The sequence below is a fragment of the Sus scrofa genome, chromosome 3 (assembly GCF_054392235.1).
Source record: "Sus scrofa isolate SSC_HxYL_T2T_F1_AM1 chromosome 3, Sscrofa_HxYL_maternal_Yorkshire_Landrace_v2.0, whole genome shotgun sequence".
In the NCBI taxonomy this organism is placed as follows: Eukaryota; Metazoa; Chordata; class Mammalia; order Artiodactyla; family Suidae; genus Sus; species Sus scrofa.
Window position 1 is genome coordinate 3,849,093 of NC_139385.1, and position 12,046 is coordinate 3,861,138.

General features: G+C 57.4%; 1 protein-coding gene across 6 annotated transcripts in view; it reads right to left on the reverse strand.

Annotated features, from left to right (window-relative positions):
- TNRC18 (trinucleotide repeat containing 18) overlaps nucleotides 1-12,046 on the reverse strand; it is a 93,995-nt gene that overhangs the window by 11,429 nt on the left and 70,520 nt on the right. For all 6 annotated transcript variants that reach the window (XM_021086041.2, XM_085016306.1, XM_085016307.1 and 3 more), the window contains 3 exons: nucleotides 6,847-7,268; nucleotides 2,324-2,476; nucleotides 1,885-2,026 (listed from right to left, as the gene is read on the reverse strand). In XM_021086041.2, coding sequence (XP_020941700.2) covers nucleotides 1,885-2,026; nucleotides 2,324-2,476; nucleotides 6,847-7,268 — 717 coding nt within the window. The remainder of the gene's footprint in view (nucleotides 1-1,884; nucleotides 2,027-2,323; nucleotides 2,477-6,846; nucleotides 7,269-12,046) is intronic.

Below are 12,046 nucleotides of genomic sequence, written 5' to 3' on the forward strand. Positions count from 1 at the left end.
TGTGGTGCAGGCCGGCAGCTGTAGCTTCCATTCGACCTCTAGGCTGGGAACCTCCATATGCCGCGGGTGCGGCCCCCCAAAAAAACCAACAAGCGAAAAAAGACAGCACTCTCTGGACCCTGGCATGAGGCTGTGTCATCAGACCCATCGCCGCCCCCTAAGCCGCAGCCCCGGACTCTTCCATCCGCTTCTTTTCCACCTGGAATGCTGTCTGTTCTGGCTGAAACCCTACCCCCGCAGCCGCTGTCAAGGCTCCCTGTCCCCAACCCCCGCCCTCCGGGGCCCCAGCCGGGGGTTGCCACCCCCGGGGACACCAGGGCCCCACCCCAGACTCTCCTCAGTCCTCCTCCTCAGGCCCCGCCGGGCTGCTCCCGGGCCTGCTCTTCCTTCTCCGCGGGCCCTGGAACCGGGCCCCTCCCTGTCCCTACCTAGGTGGCTCGCTGGGGTGGCCAGAGTGACAGGCCCGCTTCTTGGTCCCCTCTGCACCCACCCTCCTGCCACGGCCTTCACATGGGTGGAGGGGACCTCCCACCTCTGGACCTTGGGCCACGTGACGTGCTCGACTGTGAACCTCGCCCCTGGGGGGCCTCACGGGTCTCCACGCCCCCTCTCGAGCCTCTGGCAGCGCAGCCATGAGCACGCGCCCTGACCGGCCCAGCGGTCCAGGTGGACGAACGGCTGTGGGGCAGCGGTCCCGGCACCGGTGGGCCCCTGGTCATGCTGTCCTCACGGGCGCAAGCCCAGCTGAGGTCTGCCTGCCACCCTGCTGACAGCTTCCTGCCACCCAGCACTGAGTCCGAGCAGGTGGCTGTCACGTAACAAGAGCTGACAGATGCACACCCAGACAGGTGACAAAGTTCCTCAGGGCTGGCCCTGCGCCTGCTCTCGCCCCGCCCCCACCTGACACACACGCTCCATCTCAAGCTCCAGACCCCCAGGTCTGAATGCCTACTGGATGTCACCCCAAACTCCAGGTGGCGAGGCCCAGTGTGGGTCTTCCCTGCCCCCTCGCCGTGACCATCTTGATGGCAGCAGCCCCTCCCCAATACCCGCCCCTCATCTGCTCGCCCAGCCCCCCCGGTCTCCTGCCCTGCGCCACCCACCCCCCAGTCGCTGCCCTGACGCACCTGCATCCTCACAACAGCCTGCCCTCCCTGCCCCCGCAGCCCTGCCAGGGCGCCCTCCACACAGCACCCGGAGCTGACCTCAGAACCAGCCTGGCTGGGAGTTCCCGTCGTGGCTCAGCAGCTAACGAACCCGACTAGTATCCATGAGGGTGCGGGTTTGATCCCCGGCCTTGCTCAGTGGGTTAAAGATCCGGTGTTGCCCTGAGCAGAGGCGTAGGTCGCAGACTCAGCTTAGATCTGGCATTGCTGTGGCTCTGGCGTAGGCCAGTGGCTACAGCTCTGATTCGACCCCTAGCCTGGGAACCTCCCTAATGCCTCAGATGCAGCCCTATAAAGCAAGAAAAAACAAAACAAAACAAAAACAAAAAAATCCCCAAACCCCACAAACGAACAAATAAAACTCCCAAGCCCCACAAACGAACAAATAAAACTCATCTCCCACCGATAACCTCTGCCAGCTCCTCCTTTTCATCAAGACCAAGACCAAACTCCTACTGAGGCCCACAAAACCCAGGTGCCTGCTGCTGCCTGCTCCCGGCCCAGGCGGCGCTCCCGGCCCTGCTCAGCGACCCAGCGTCAAGCTTCCTTCAGTTTTACGTCCACACTGTGCTCCCACCTGGCCCCCGGGCCTTTGCACGTGCTGTTCCCTGTCACCCCCCCCCATTCCCCCCCATGGGAGCTCGGCCCCCGTAACTGCCCCAGGAGGAGAGCAGCCCCGGGCTCTCACCCAAGCCAGCGCGGCATGGGAGGCACTCACCCGGCGTCAGGGGCCGCTCCGCAGCCCCGCCTGGCGGCAGGTGCTCGTCCTCAGAGAAGCTCGAGTCCTGGTTGGGCTCAAAGTCCTCCTCGGCCGCCATGCTCTCCATCAGCTTGCTCACGGCACCCCCCTTGCCCCGGTTCTGGGGACAGAGCAGGACAGACCCGCGGCTTAGGACGTGGCGTCCCAGTCTTGTCCGGCTGGGACCCTCCCTGGAAGCCACAGTGGTCTGCTCTGCGGGCACTGGGGCCCCAGCTGGGCTCACCTCCCAGGGCCGCCGGAGGGCAAAATGGGCTGAGACAGCACCTCCAGCCACACAGTGGACCTGGCGCGGGAAGGGGGGGAGCGGGGCACACCCAGGCCCGCCCCATCTGCCACCCACACCTGGGGGCCCGTGGGGAGCCGGGGGGACCTGACCGCTGGGCGCAGCGAGCCTCACCTCCTTCTTCACCTCCTTCCCTTTGGCCTTGGCCTTGCTCCGCTTGGCGGCAGCCGGGGAGCTGGAGTGAGGGGCCCGGGCCTCGGGGGGCAGGGCGGGAACGCGGGGCGCGGGCAGCGCGGCTCCGGACCCTGCCTCCTTCCCCTTTTTCTTCTGGAGAGGAAGCGACAGAGCAGCCGTGAGGGGGGCAGGGAGGCCAGGCCCCCGCGCACCCCCCGGGAGAGGAACAGAACACCCTCCCCCCCCCAGACTGTTTCTGGGTTTCATCTTGTTACCCACATACATTACCTGCTTTAAAAAAGAGAGAGAGAGACAACACAGAAGGGTCTACACCTGAGTTCCTCCCCACCCATCCCACCCACCGCAGAGGTAACTAGAGGGACTGGTAATGGCCTGGCACTTCCTTCCAGAACTTCCCGCGAGCGTGCCAGCCGTGTAAACGCACAGGCTGTGCAGACACGTTTGGGCACGCAGGGCTTTTTTTTCAAACGCAGATGGGAATTCACCCAAAGTTCCACTTTGCAAATTCTGCCCCCTGTATGCCTGAGAGACGCAGCGGTGGCCTCACTTTCTATTTTGCACAGCAGCCCACGGAGCCTGGGGAGGGGGTACCGGCCGCTCACCTGCCCCCCCGCCTCCCATGATGGGCAGGCAGGCCACCTGTGTCTCCCGCTGCTGAACGAGGCCACAAAAAGCCACAGTAGCTACTTGTGCGGGAGTTCTAGTTCTAGTCTAGGTGAGCGCCATGGGCATGTTCCTGGAGGAGCACTTCAGACCGAGGAGCGGCTGCCCGCGTCGCTTCCCTCCTGGACCGCCCTCCGCTCGCCCCAGCAGCCAGGGTGCCACATCCCCTCCAGGCTCAAAGCGCCCCCCCCTGAACCCCCGCAGTGGCTCCGGGACGCCCCCCCCCCCCCCAGCTGGTGGAGCGGAAACTGGGCCAGCGCGCAGGGAATGCGCGAGGCTCCACTCAGAGCAGAGGCGTGGAAACAACCTCGCAGTCCACAGCCTGAGCATCTCGAGATACGGCTGGTTACAAGCTTTGATCACGGCGGCCGGAGCCCAGAGGCGGAGGCAAGAGGCGACGGCGTGGGACACGGAAGAGATGCTACTTAGTGCGGGCAGCGGGCTCAGGCTAGAGGTGTCGGGTGACGGGGCAGAGGACACTACACCTCTTAAAAGAGACGTGCCCAACACAAATGGCTAGGGCCAGGGGCCAGGGGAGATGGAAAATTAGTAGAAAAAAAGACCCGGCGAATGTTGCCAAGGCAACAGCAGGAGTCACCGCTTCCACCTCAGACGAGTGAAATTCAAAGCAAACAGCATTAAAAGGAACAAAGTAGGAAGCGTCACAGGGATGAGAAAGATTTGCTTTCATCCCTAATCGCGGGGAGAAAGAGAAAAAAAAAAAATGTATGTATATACACACATTGCATTTTCTTGTTTCTGAGGCATGTTTTAATCCTGTTCCCGTTTCTGAAATCAGAAGTGGGGAAGGACTGGTTTTCACATGATTAGGTCCCCTTTCCCCTGACTTCTGTTATTCAATAAATAGCTCAGCTTATGGGGCACATCTCTGCAGCTGTACACACAGGGGACAGAAGTGACAGCAAAAAAAAAAAAAAAAAAAAGTTATCTCTGAATGGATTTTTTCTTCCTTTTCTTTATCACCCAAATTACTGTTACAATCAGAGAAAAGTGACAACAGTTTCTTTCCCAAGGAACAGAATGCCCATGTCTGAGAAACGAATCCGACTAGGAACCATGAGGTTGCGGGTTCGATCCCTGGCCTTGCTCAGTGGGTTAAGGATCTGGTGTTGCCGTGAGCTGTGGTGTAGGTTGCAGATATGGCTTGGATCTCGTGTTGCTGTGGCTGTGGCTGTGGTGTAGGCTGGCAGCTAGAGCTTCGATTCAACCCATCACCTGGGAACTTCCATATGCTCCGAGTGCAGCCCTAGAAAAGGCAAAAAGACCAAAAAAAAAAAAAAAAAGGGGGGGGGGGAGCTCCAAAAGTGACAAGATCCGTACAGAGAAAAGAGCTGTTCATTGCTGTGGTCATTACGATGGCAAAATATCATCATCAACCAAATCGCCGATGGCCAGCATGGTGGATGGCGGGAGATCCATGGGCTAGCCAGATGGTGGGTGCCATCCACCCATTTAGAGACGGTGGTTAAACAAAACAGGGGTGGGGGTGGGTAAAACAAAAGCTCCTGGCATTCGGGGATGCATTAGATGTGATGCCAAGTCTAAAAAACAAGGACCAACAGTTGATCTCAGAGTTCCCACTGTGGTGCAACAGGACTGGTGTGCATCTCAGGAGCGCCAAGACGCAGGTTCGATCCCCAGCCTGGTACAGTGGACCAGGACACAGGTTTGATCCCCAACCCGGCACAGCGGGTTAAGGATCTGGCATTGCTGTCGTTGCGGCCTAAACTCAGATCTGATTCTGGCCCAAGAACTTCCATATGCCACAGAGCAGCCAAAAAAAAAAAAAAAAGTATATCCCACAAAACTAAGAAAAGTGGTCATTCCTGCAGTGATTTCTCCTTTTATGACACGTACTCTGCTCCGTCCCAGTCTCTTACTGTGTCATCAGAAGGCTGCAATCGGCTGAGCCTCTGGTCCCCTCCCCGATAGAAGGCTCCATCATGAGAAAGGCCCAAAGAGGCAGAGTGGCCCTGTGGTGAAGGTTTACGCTCAGCTCTGATCAGTAGCTGCTCGGCTATCTGGGCGGGTTGCAGGGCCACCTGTCAGGTGCAGTTGATATGAGAAACCCACCTCCTACAGCTTTTTAAGTCCTCAACTGTGACATCAAAACATGTATTGGGGAGTTCCCGTCGTGGCGCAGTGGTTAACAAATCTGACTAGGAACTATGAGGTTGCAGGTTCAATCTCTGCCCTTGTTCAGTGGGTTAACGATCCAGTGTTGCCGTGAGCTGTGGTGTGGGTCACAGACGCGGCTCAGATCCTGTGTTGCTGTGGCTGCGGTGTAGGCCGGTGGCTACAGCTCCAATTCGACCCCTAGTCTGGGAACCTCCATATGCCACGGGAGCAGCCCAAGAAACGGCAAAAAAAGACAAAAAATCCCCCAAAAAACATGTATTGGGTCTCTGCCCCCATCCCTGACACAGCGCTCCTAAACCCCTGCCTGGAATTTCCTGGGCCACAGGGGCGCCTTTTATGCTAATGAGGTGACTTTAGTGAGCCTCTGGGTGGCTTCAGGATGGGGCCTGGTCACCAGAAAGAGCAGCCAGGACAAGAGACTGAGACTTTCAGCCCCACCCCCATCCTCCGGGTGTGGGGGGCGGGACTGGAGACGCGTTGCTACCCCCCCCCTTCCCCCGGCCCCGGACTCGGTGATGGAGCCTCCGTGACTGATGGAGCCTCCGTGACGCCGGGCTCAGCACCCCCCCCCCCATGCGCCCACCCTGGGCACCTCCTCCATCGGGCTGCTCCCGAGCTCCATCCTTTACGGTAAACCCCGACAGTAAGTGAAATATTTTCCCCAGTTGTGTCCTTCTGGGGAACTGCTCGTCAGCGGTGGGGTCACGAAAACCCCCGATTTAAAGCTGGCTGGTCAAAAAGCACAAGTGACAACCGGGGACGTGTGACGGGCGTCTGAGGCGGGCTGGGGGGACAGTCCGGCGGGACGGAGCCCTCCACCTGTGGGGTCTGGGGCAAGCCGGGGAGTTCGTGTCAGACGCGCTGTGAGGAGAGGAAGCGTGTTCCTTTACCACCGCGCCAAGGAAACAGCGTCAACAGTGAGGACGGGCCGGCCCTCGGGGGTCCCTCGGGGTAACCAGCACTCATCACGCCGGGACCTTTTCTCCAGGGACCAGGAAAACCTGAGATGGTTTCAGCCGTGAGGAAACGAGGCACCGGTGGATGACACTCCCGTGCAGCCCCTGCCTCGCTGCCACCCGTCACCAGGAGGCCCGTGCTGAGTCTCGTCCCTTTCTGGGACTCTCTAGAATGAGCCTGTGATGTGAGGGGGTGTCCTCCATCAGGGACACAGGGTGGACAGGCCTGAGTCAGAGACCACTGTCTCCAGCTGGCTGTTGGGTCTGAATGCAACCACCTAGAGGACGAACCACTGGCCATCAGCTTCCCAGCAGCCAGTGGGAGGAGGGTCAGCAGGTCCAACCACCAGAGAGTTTCTGAAAAGCAGGTGGTCTCAACCCTCCGTGTCCTCAGAACTCAGGGACTCATGGACCTGGAGGGAGAAGCAGCAGCCCCGTCTCTCTTTCCGCTGACCTCTGAAGAACTGAGGGGTGAGAGCCGAGAGTGTCATCACCAGGCATCACTGCCGAGCGGCACAGAAGCCTACTGCACAAACCCTGAAATGTCATTCCAGCTCATCATTTTACCCGATCGCACTTATCAAATGCCTGGCTGCCCGGCGTCCTGATCAAAGGCATGCACCAAGGGGCACCCAGAGTGCCCACCACAAACTCGGTCACTGGCTCAGCATCAGCGTGCCCTGTGGGGTCCCTGCCCCGCGGCCCGCCCCCGCCAGACGCTACCTTCCTAGGGTCCTTCCTGTCCTTGGTGCGGCCGGCGTCCTTGCGCGGGCTGGCCGGGCCGGCCTTGGCACAGCGGCCGGCCTTGGCGGCGGCGGGCGCAGCGCTGCTGGGCGCAGGGGCGGCGGAGGCGTCGTGCAGGAAGATGCGCTCGCTGCGCCGCCGCGTCCACAGGTCGTCGTCGCTGGCCTCGGGCCCCGCCTCCAGGCCAGGCTCCTTGGGGCCCCGCGGCTTGCGGGCCTTGCGCCCTTTCTCGGCCGCCAGCTTGGCCTTGTCCGGGCTCGTGGGACCGGGGACTCGGGCGCTGGGCGCGGCCAGGGCAGAACCTGACTCCCCCGGCCCCTTCTTGGGCCGCAGCAGCCCGGCGGGCGACCTCTTCCGCACCTTGACGTCGCTCTCCGAGTCGGTGTACTCGAACTCCGTGCCTGCAGGCGGGGCGGGGGAGTGGTTGTGTGGACAGGGGCTCCCCACCCCCAATCCCCACCCTCCCAGCCAACCAGGCCGCTGCGTAAAGGCCACAGCCCCATCCCTCGCGCAGGGGACCTCGCCACCCAAGGGAGGCCTCTCCCAGGGGAAAAGGACTTCCTGGCACACACCTGTGCAGGCAGGTCCAGCTGCCCCACTTCTGTCCCCCATCCCCGCTTGGCTGCCCAGACTCTGCTCCAGACCCTTGACCCCAAAAGCATCCATCATCTAGGAATGTGGGGGTTCCTGCCTGGGCACATGCCGGCCTCCCCGCTCCTCCTGGGCCCCCATGGCAATCACAGAAGCCAGGGCAGGGGGCTGTGGAGGGCCCCGCACCTGTAGGGGCAGCAACCCCAAGGCCGCAGGAGGGAAAGCCCGCACAAAATCCCGAGGCGGCGGGGGTGGGGCCTCTCCTCTGCTTCCTGGTGCCTTCTCAGAGCTGGGAGGTCCCTGGCACCCACTCCCCTCTAGGGGGAATGGGATTCACCAGAACCAACAAAGCCCTGGGCCCAGTCCCTCCCCACAGCCAGCAGGCCAGCTTCCCTCTGCTGCAGGGCAGCCCTGAGTGGGCCCAGCTTCCGGGCTCCTTGAACACACAACAGCTCACCAAAATCCGCTGCCCTGTCACTTCCAGGCCTTTGCTCCTGCTGCTCCCTCTGCCCAGAGCACTCTGACCTCTACTGGGACAGCCTCTACTGGCAGCCTCCTACCTTCCTTCCTTTATTTTTTTTAAGGCCCCACTCACAGCATACGGAGGTTCCCAGGCTAGGGGTTGCATCAGAGCTACTGCCGCTGGCCTACACCACAGCCACACCAGTGCCAGATCCGAGCCACATCTGCGACCTACACCACACCTCACGGCAACACAGGGTCCTTAACCCACTGAGTGAGGCGGCCAGGGATCGAACCGGCGTCCTCATGGATACTAGTCGGATTTGTTTCTGCTGAACCACGAGGGGAACTCCTGCAGCCTCCTTTCTAAGAAGACCCGCCGTGCGCCCTGGGGGGCGGGGGGGTCCCCTGTCCACGCCCTATAGAGGTCCTTCCGGGTCTGTCTACCCCGTCCTGCTCCAGCCCTCAGAAGCAGACCCCTGAGTTCTATTTGATGAGCTGGTGGCCAGGGAAAGAATCTAAACAGGGGAGGGGGGGGTTGATGGTGCTTCTCTCCACAGTCATCCCGTGGGGCATGAAGGCCTGCCTCCTCCAGGCAGACCCCAGGCATGAAACGAAGCCAGGGCAGAGCCAGTGCTCCGCCTCCTGACCCTTGAGCAGCCGGCAGCCTGCCCACGAGGGCTCCTGTGGGAGGCCCAGCCCGATCACCCCACAGATGCAGCCACAGGAGCAAGGGCGGGGCCAGGGAAGGGGCCCACTCGGGGGAAGGAACCTCTTGCAAAGCTTAATGATCCTATTAGTTACTCTTTTGTTAACAGACTTCCTGCTGCAGGGGAGGCAGCTGGGGGTGTTCGTGGCTGGTTAAGGTGCAGACCCTGTAATACCTTGGCCAGAGAGTTAAGCTTCTGGCTGTGAAGGAATGAGACTCACCTGATGACACGCCCAGAAAGCCACCAGGAAAGCTACATGCACACAGAACACTGCAGGGGAGCAGGGCATCGACCAAGAGTGGACACATGCTCGGAAGAGGGGAGGTCGGAACTCCATGGGTAAGACTGGATCGGAAGATAAATGCTTATGAGCCCAGCGGGGCGGCATGAACGGTGCCCTGGGACAGAGCAACAGTCTCTGCCAGGGTGCCCCCTGGGGACAAGCATGAGCCCAGAGAGGGGGAGTGACTTGTGCAGCCTCACTGCCAGACGGGCCGGAGAAGGGAACAGAACCCACGTCCTTGACTCCAAACCAGCGTCCTGTCCAACTGCCTCCGCCCCCAGAAAACAGGCCGTAGAGGAGGAACAGAAGAACAAAAAACGGTACCACAAAATAGACCAAGCCCAATAAAGAAAGGAAGAAGACACCAAGAGATTGAGATTCAAAGTCAGGGATTGTGTGTGTGTGTGTGTGTGTATAAAAAACGCCACCAGTAACCGAAGGACAGCTGCAGAGGCTGCACTGGCACGCCTCACTTTGCTGGGCACCACGGATAGTGCTTGTCTCACAAGTTCAAGGTTTGTGGCAGCCCTGCCTGAAGCAAGTCTATTAGGGCCATTTTCCCAGCACTTGTTCATTGCATGTCCCTGTGTCACATGCTGGTGATTCTCACAATATTTCAAACTTTGTCATGACTGCTACATTTGGTATGGTACCGGTGGTCAGCTGTCTTCAGTGCCACTCTGAAGACTCACTGAGAGCTCAGATATTGGGTGGCACTTCTTTTTTTTTTTTTTTGTCTTTTTGCCTTTTCTAGGGCCAATCCCGCAGCACATGGAGGTTCCCAGGCTAGCGGTCAAATCGGAGGTGTAGCCACTGGCCTACGCCAGAGCCACAGCAACGCCAGATCCGAGCCGTGTCTGCAGCCTACACCACAGCTCACGGCAACACCGGATCCTTAACCCGCTGAGCGAGGCCAGGGATCGAACCCACAACCTCAAGGTTCCTAGTCAGATTCGTTAACCACTGAGCCATGACGGGAACTCCAGCAGCATATGGAAGTTTCCAGACTAGGGGTGGAATTAGAGCTGCAGTTGCCCGCCTACACCACAGCCCCAGCAGTGCCAGATCCGAGCCGCATCTAAGACCTACACCACAGCCCCAGCAGTGCCAGATCCGAGCCGCATCTAAGACCTACACCACAGCCCCAGCAGTGCCAGATCCGAGCCGCATCTAAGACCTACACCACAGCTCATGGCAACACAAAATCCTTAACCCACTGAGTGAGGCCAGGGATCGAACTTGAGTCTTCATGGATGCTAGTCAGGTTTGTTACCGCTAAGCCACAAGGGAACTCACAATAAAGTATTTTTTAATTAAGGTATGTACACTGTTTTTTTAGACATCATGTTATTGTACCCTTAACAGACTACAGCGTAGTGTAAACATAACTTTTAACGTTTTAAAAACCAAAACATTTGTGTGGCTCACTTTATTGCAACACTGGCTTTATCGTGTTGGTGTGGAAGTTAACTCATACTCTCTCTGAGGTATGCCCATACGAATAGCAAACAAAATATATTTTAGGACAAAAATTGTGACAGAGACAAAGAAGGACATTTTGAAATGATGAAGTGGTCAATCCATCACAAAGACCTAATTATCAACAGATGGGAACATAGTCCAGAAACATATAAAAAAGATTCTACATTATGACCAAGAGGCACTACATACCAGGAATGCAAGGATGGTTTGATAGTCTTAAAAAAAAGAAAACCAACAATGCGAAATACCGTATTAATAGCATAAAGGATAAAAACTGTATGTACAACATTGATAGACAGAAAAAGTAACTGACAAAATCTAACCCCTTTTCATGATAAAAATCAATCAAAAAATGAGAAAGAGAAGGACACGTCCTCAACCTGATAAAGGACATCATACATAATGGTCAAAGAATGAATGTTCTCCCCGACGACGACAGGACGAAGGCATCTATTCTCACCACTTCTATTCAATATTGCACAGGAGATTCAAGCCAGAGCAATTAGGCAAGAAAAATAAAAGGAATACACACGGAAAGGAAGGTGTAAAACATCTGTATCTGCAGATAATATAATCTTGTTTATAAAAAAATCCTAAGGAATCTACTAAAAACCTACTAAATTAGTTGAGCAAGGTTGTAAGATACAAGAGCAATATACAAAATCAACTGCCAAAGAAGACACACGAAGGCTAAAAGGCACATGAAAAGATGCTCTACGTTGCTGATTATTAGAGAAATGCAAATCAAATCTACAAAGAGCAATCACCTCACACCTCACAATGGTCAGAACGGCCACCGTCAAAAAGTCTACCGACAGGAGCGCCCTGGTGGCCCAGTGGGTTAGGGATCCAGCCTTGGTACCGATGTGGCTTAGGGCACTGCTCTGGTGCAGGTTTGATCCCTGGCCTGGGAACTTCCACGTGCAGAGGGCAAGGCCCCCCCCCCAAAGTCTACAAAAAATAAATGCTGGACAGGGTGTGGAGAAAAGGGAACCCTCCTAACACTGTTGGCGGGAATGTAAACTGGTGCTATCACTGTGGAAAACAGTATGGAGGGTCCTTAAAAACTAAAAATGGAGCTACCGTGTGACCCAGCCATCCCTCTCTTGGGCGTATAACCAGAGAAAACCATAATTTGAAAAGACATGTGCACCCAATGTTCACTGCAGCACTATTTACCACAGACCAGACGGAGAAGCAACCTGTATGTTCATCGACCGATGGATGGACAAAGAAGATGTGGTGCACATGCACCACGGAATACACTCAGTCATTAAAAAGAATGACACAGTTCCCGTCGTGGCGCAGTGGTGAACGCATCCGACTGGGAACCATGAGGTTGCAGGTTCGATCCCTGGCCTCGCTCAGTGGGTTAAGGATCCGGGGTTGCCGTGAGCTGGGGTGTAGGTCGCAGATGCGGCTCGGATCTGGCGTTGCTGTGGCTGTGGTGTAGGCCGGCGGCTACGGCTCTGGTTAGACCCCTGGCCTGGGAACCTCCACATGCTACGGGAGCGGCCCTAGAAAAGAAGGCAAAAAGACAAAAAAATAAAAAAATAAAAAGAATGCCATAATGCCATTTGCAGCAATAGGGGTGAACCTAGAGATTAGCATACTAAGTGAAGTAAGCCAGAGAAAGACAGACAAATATCAC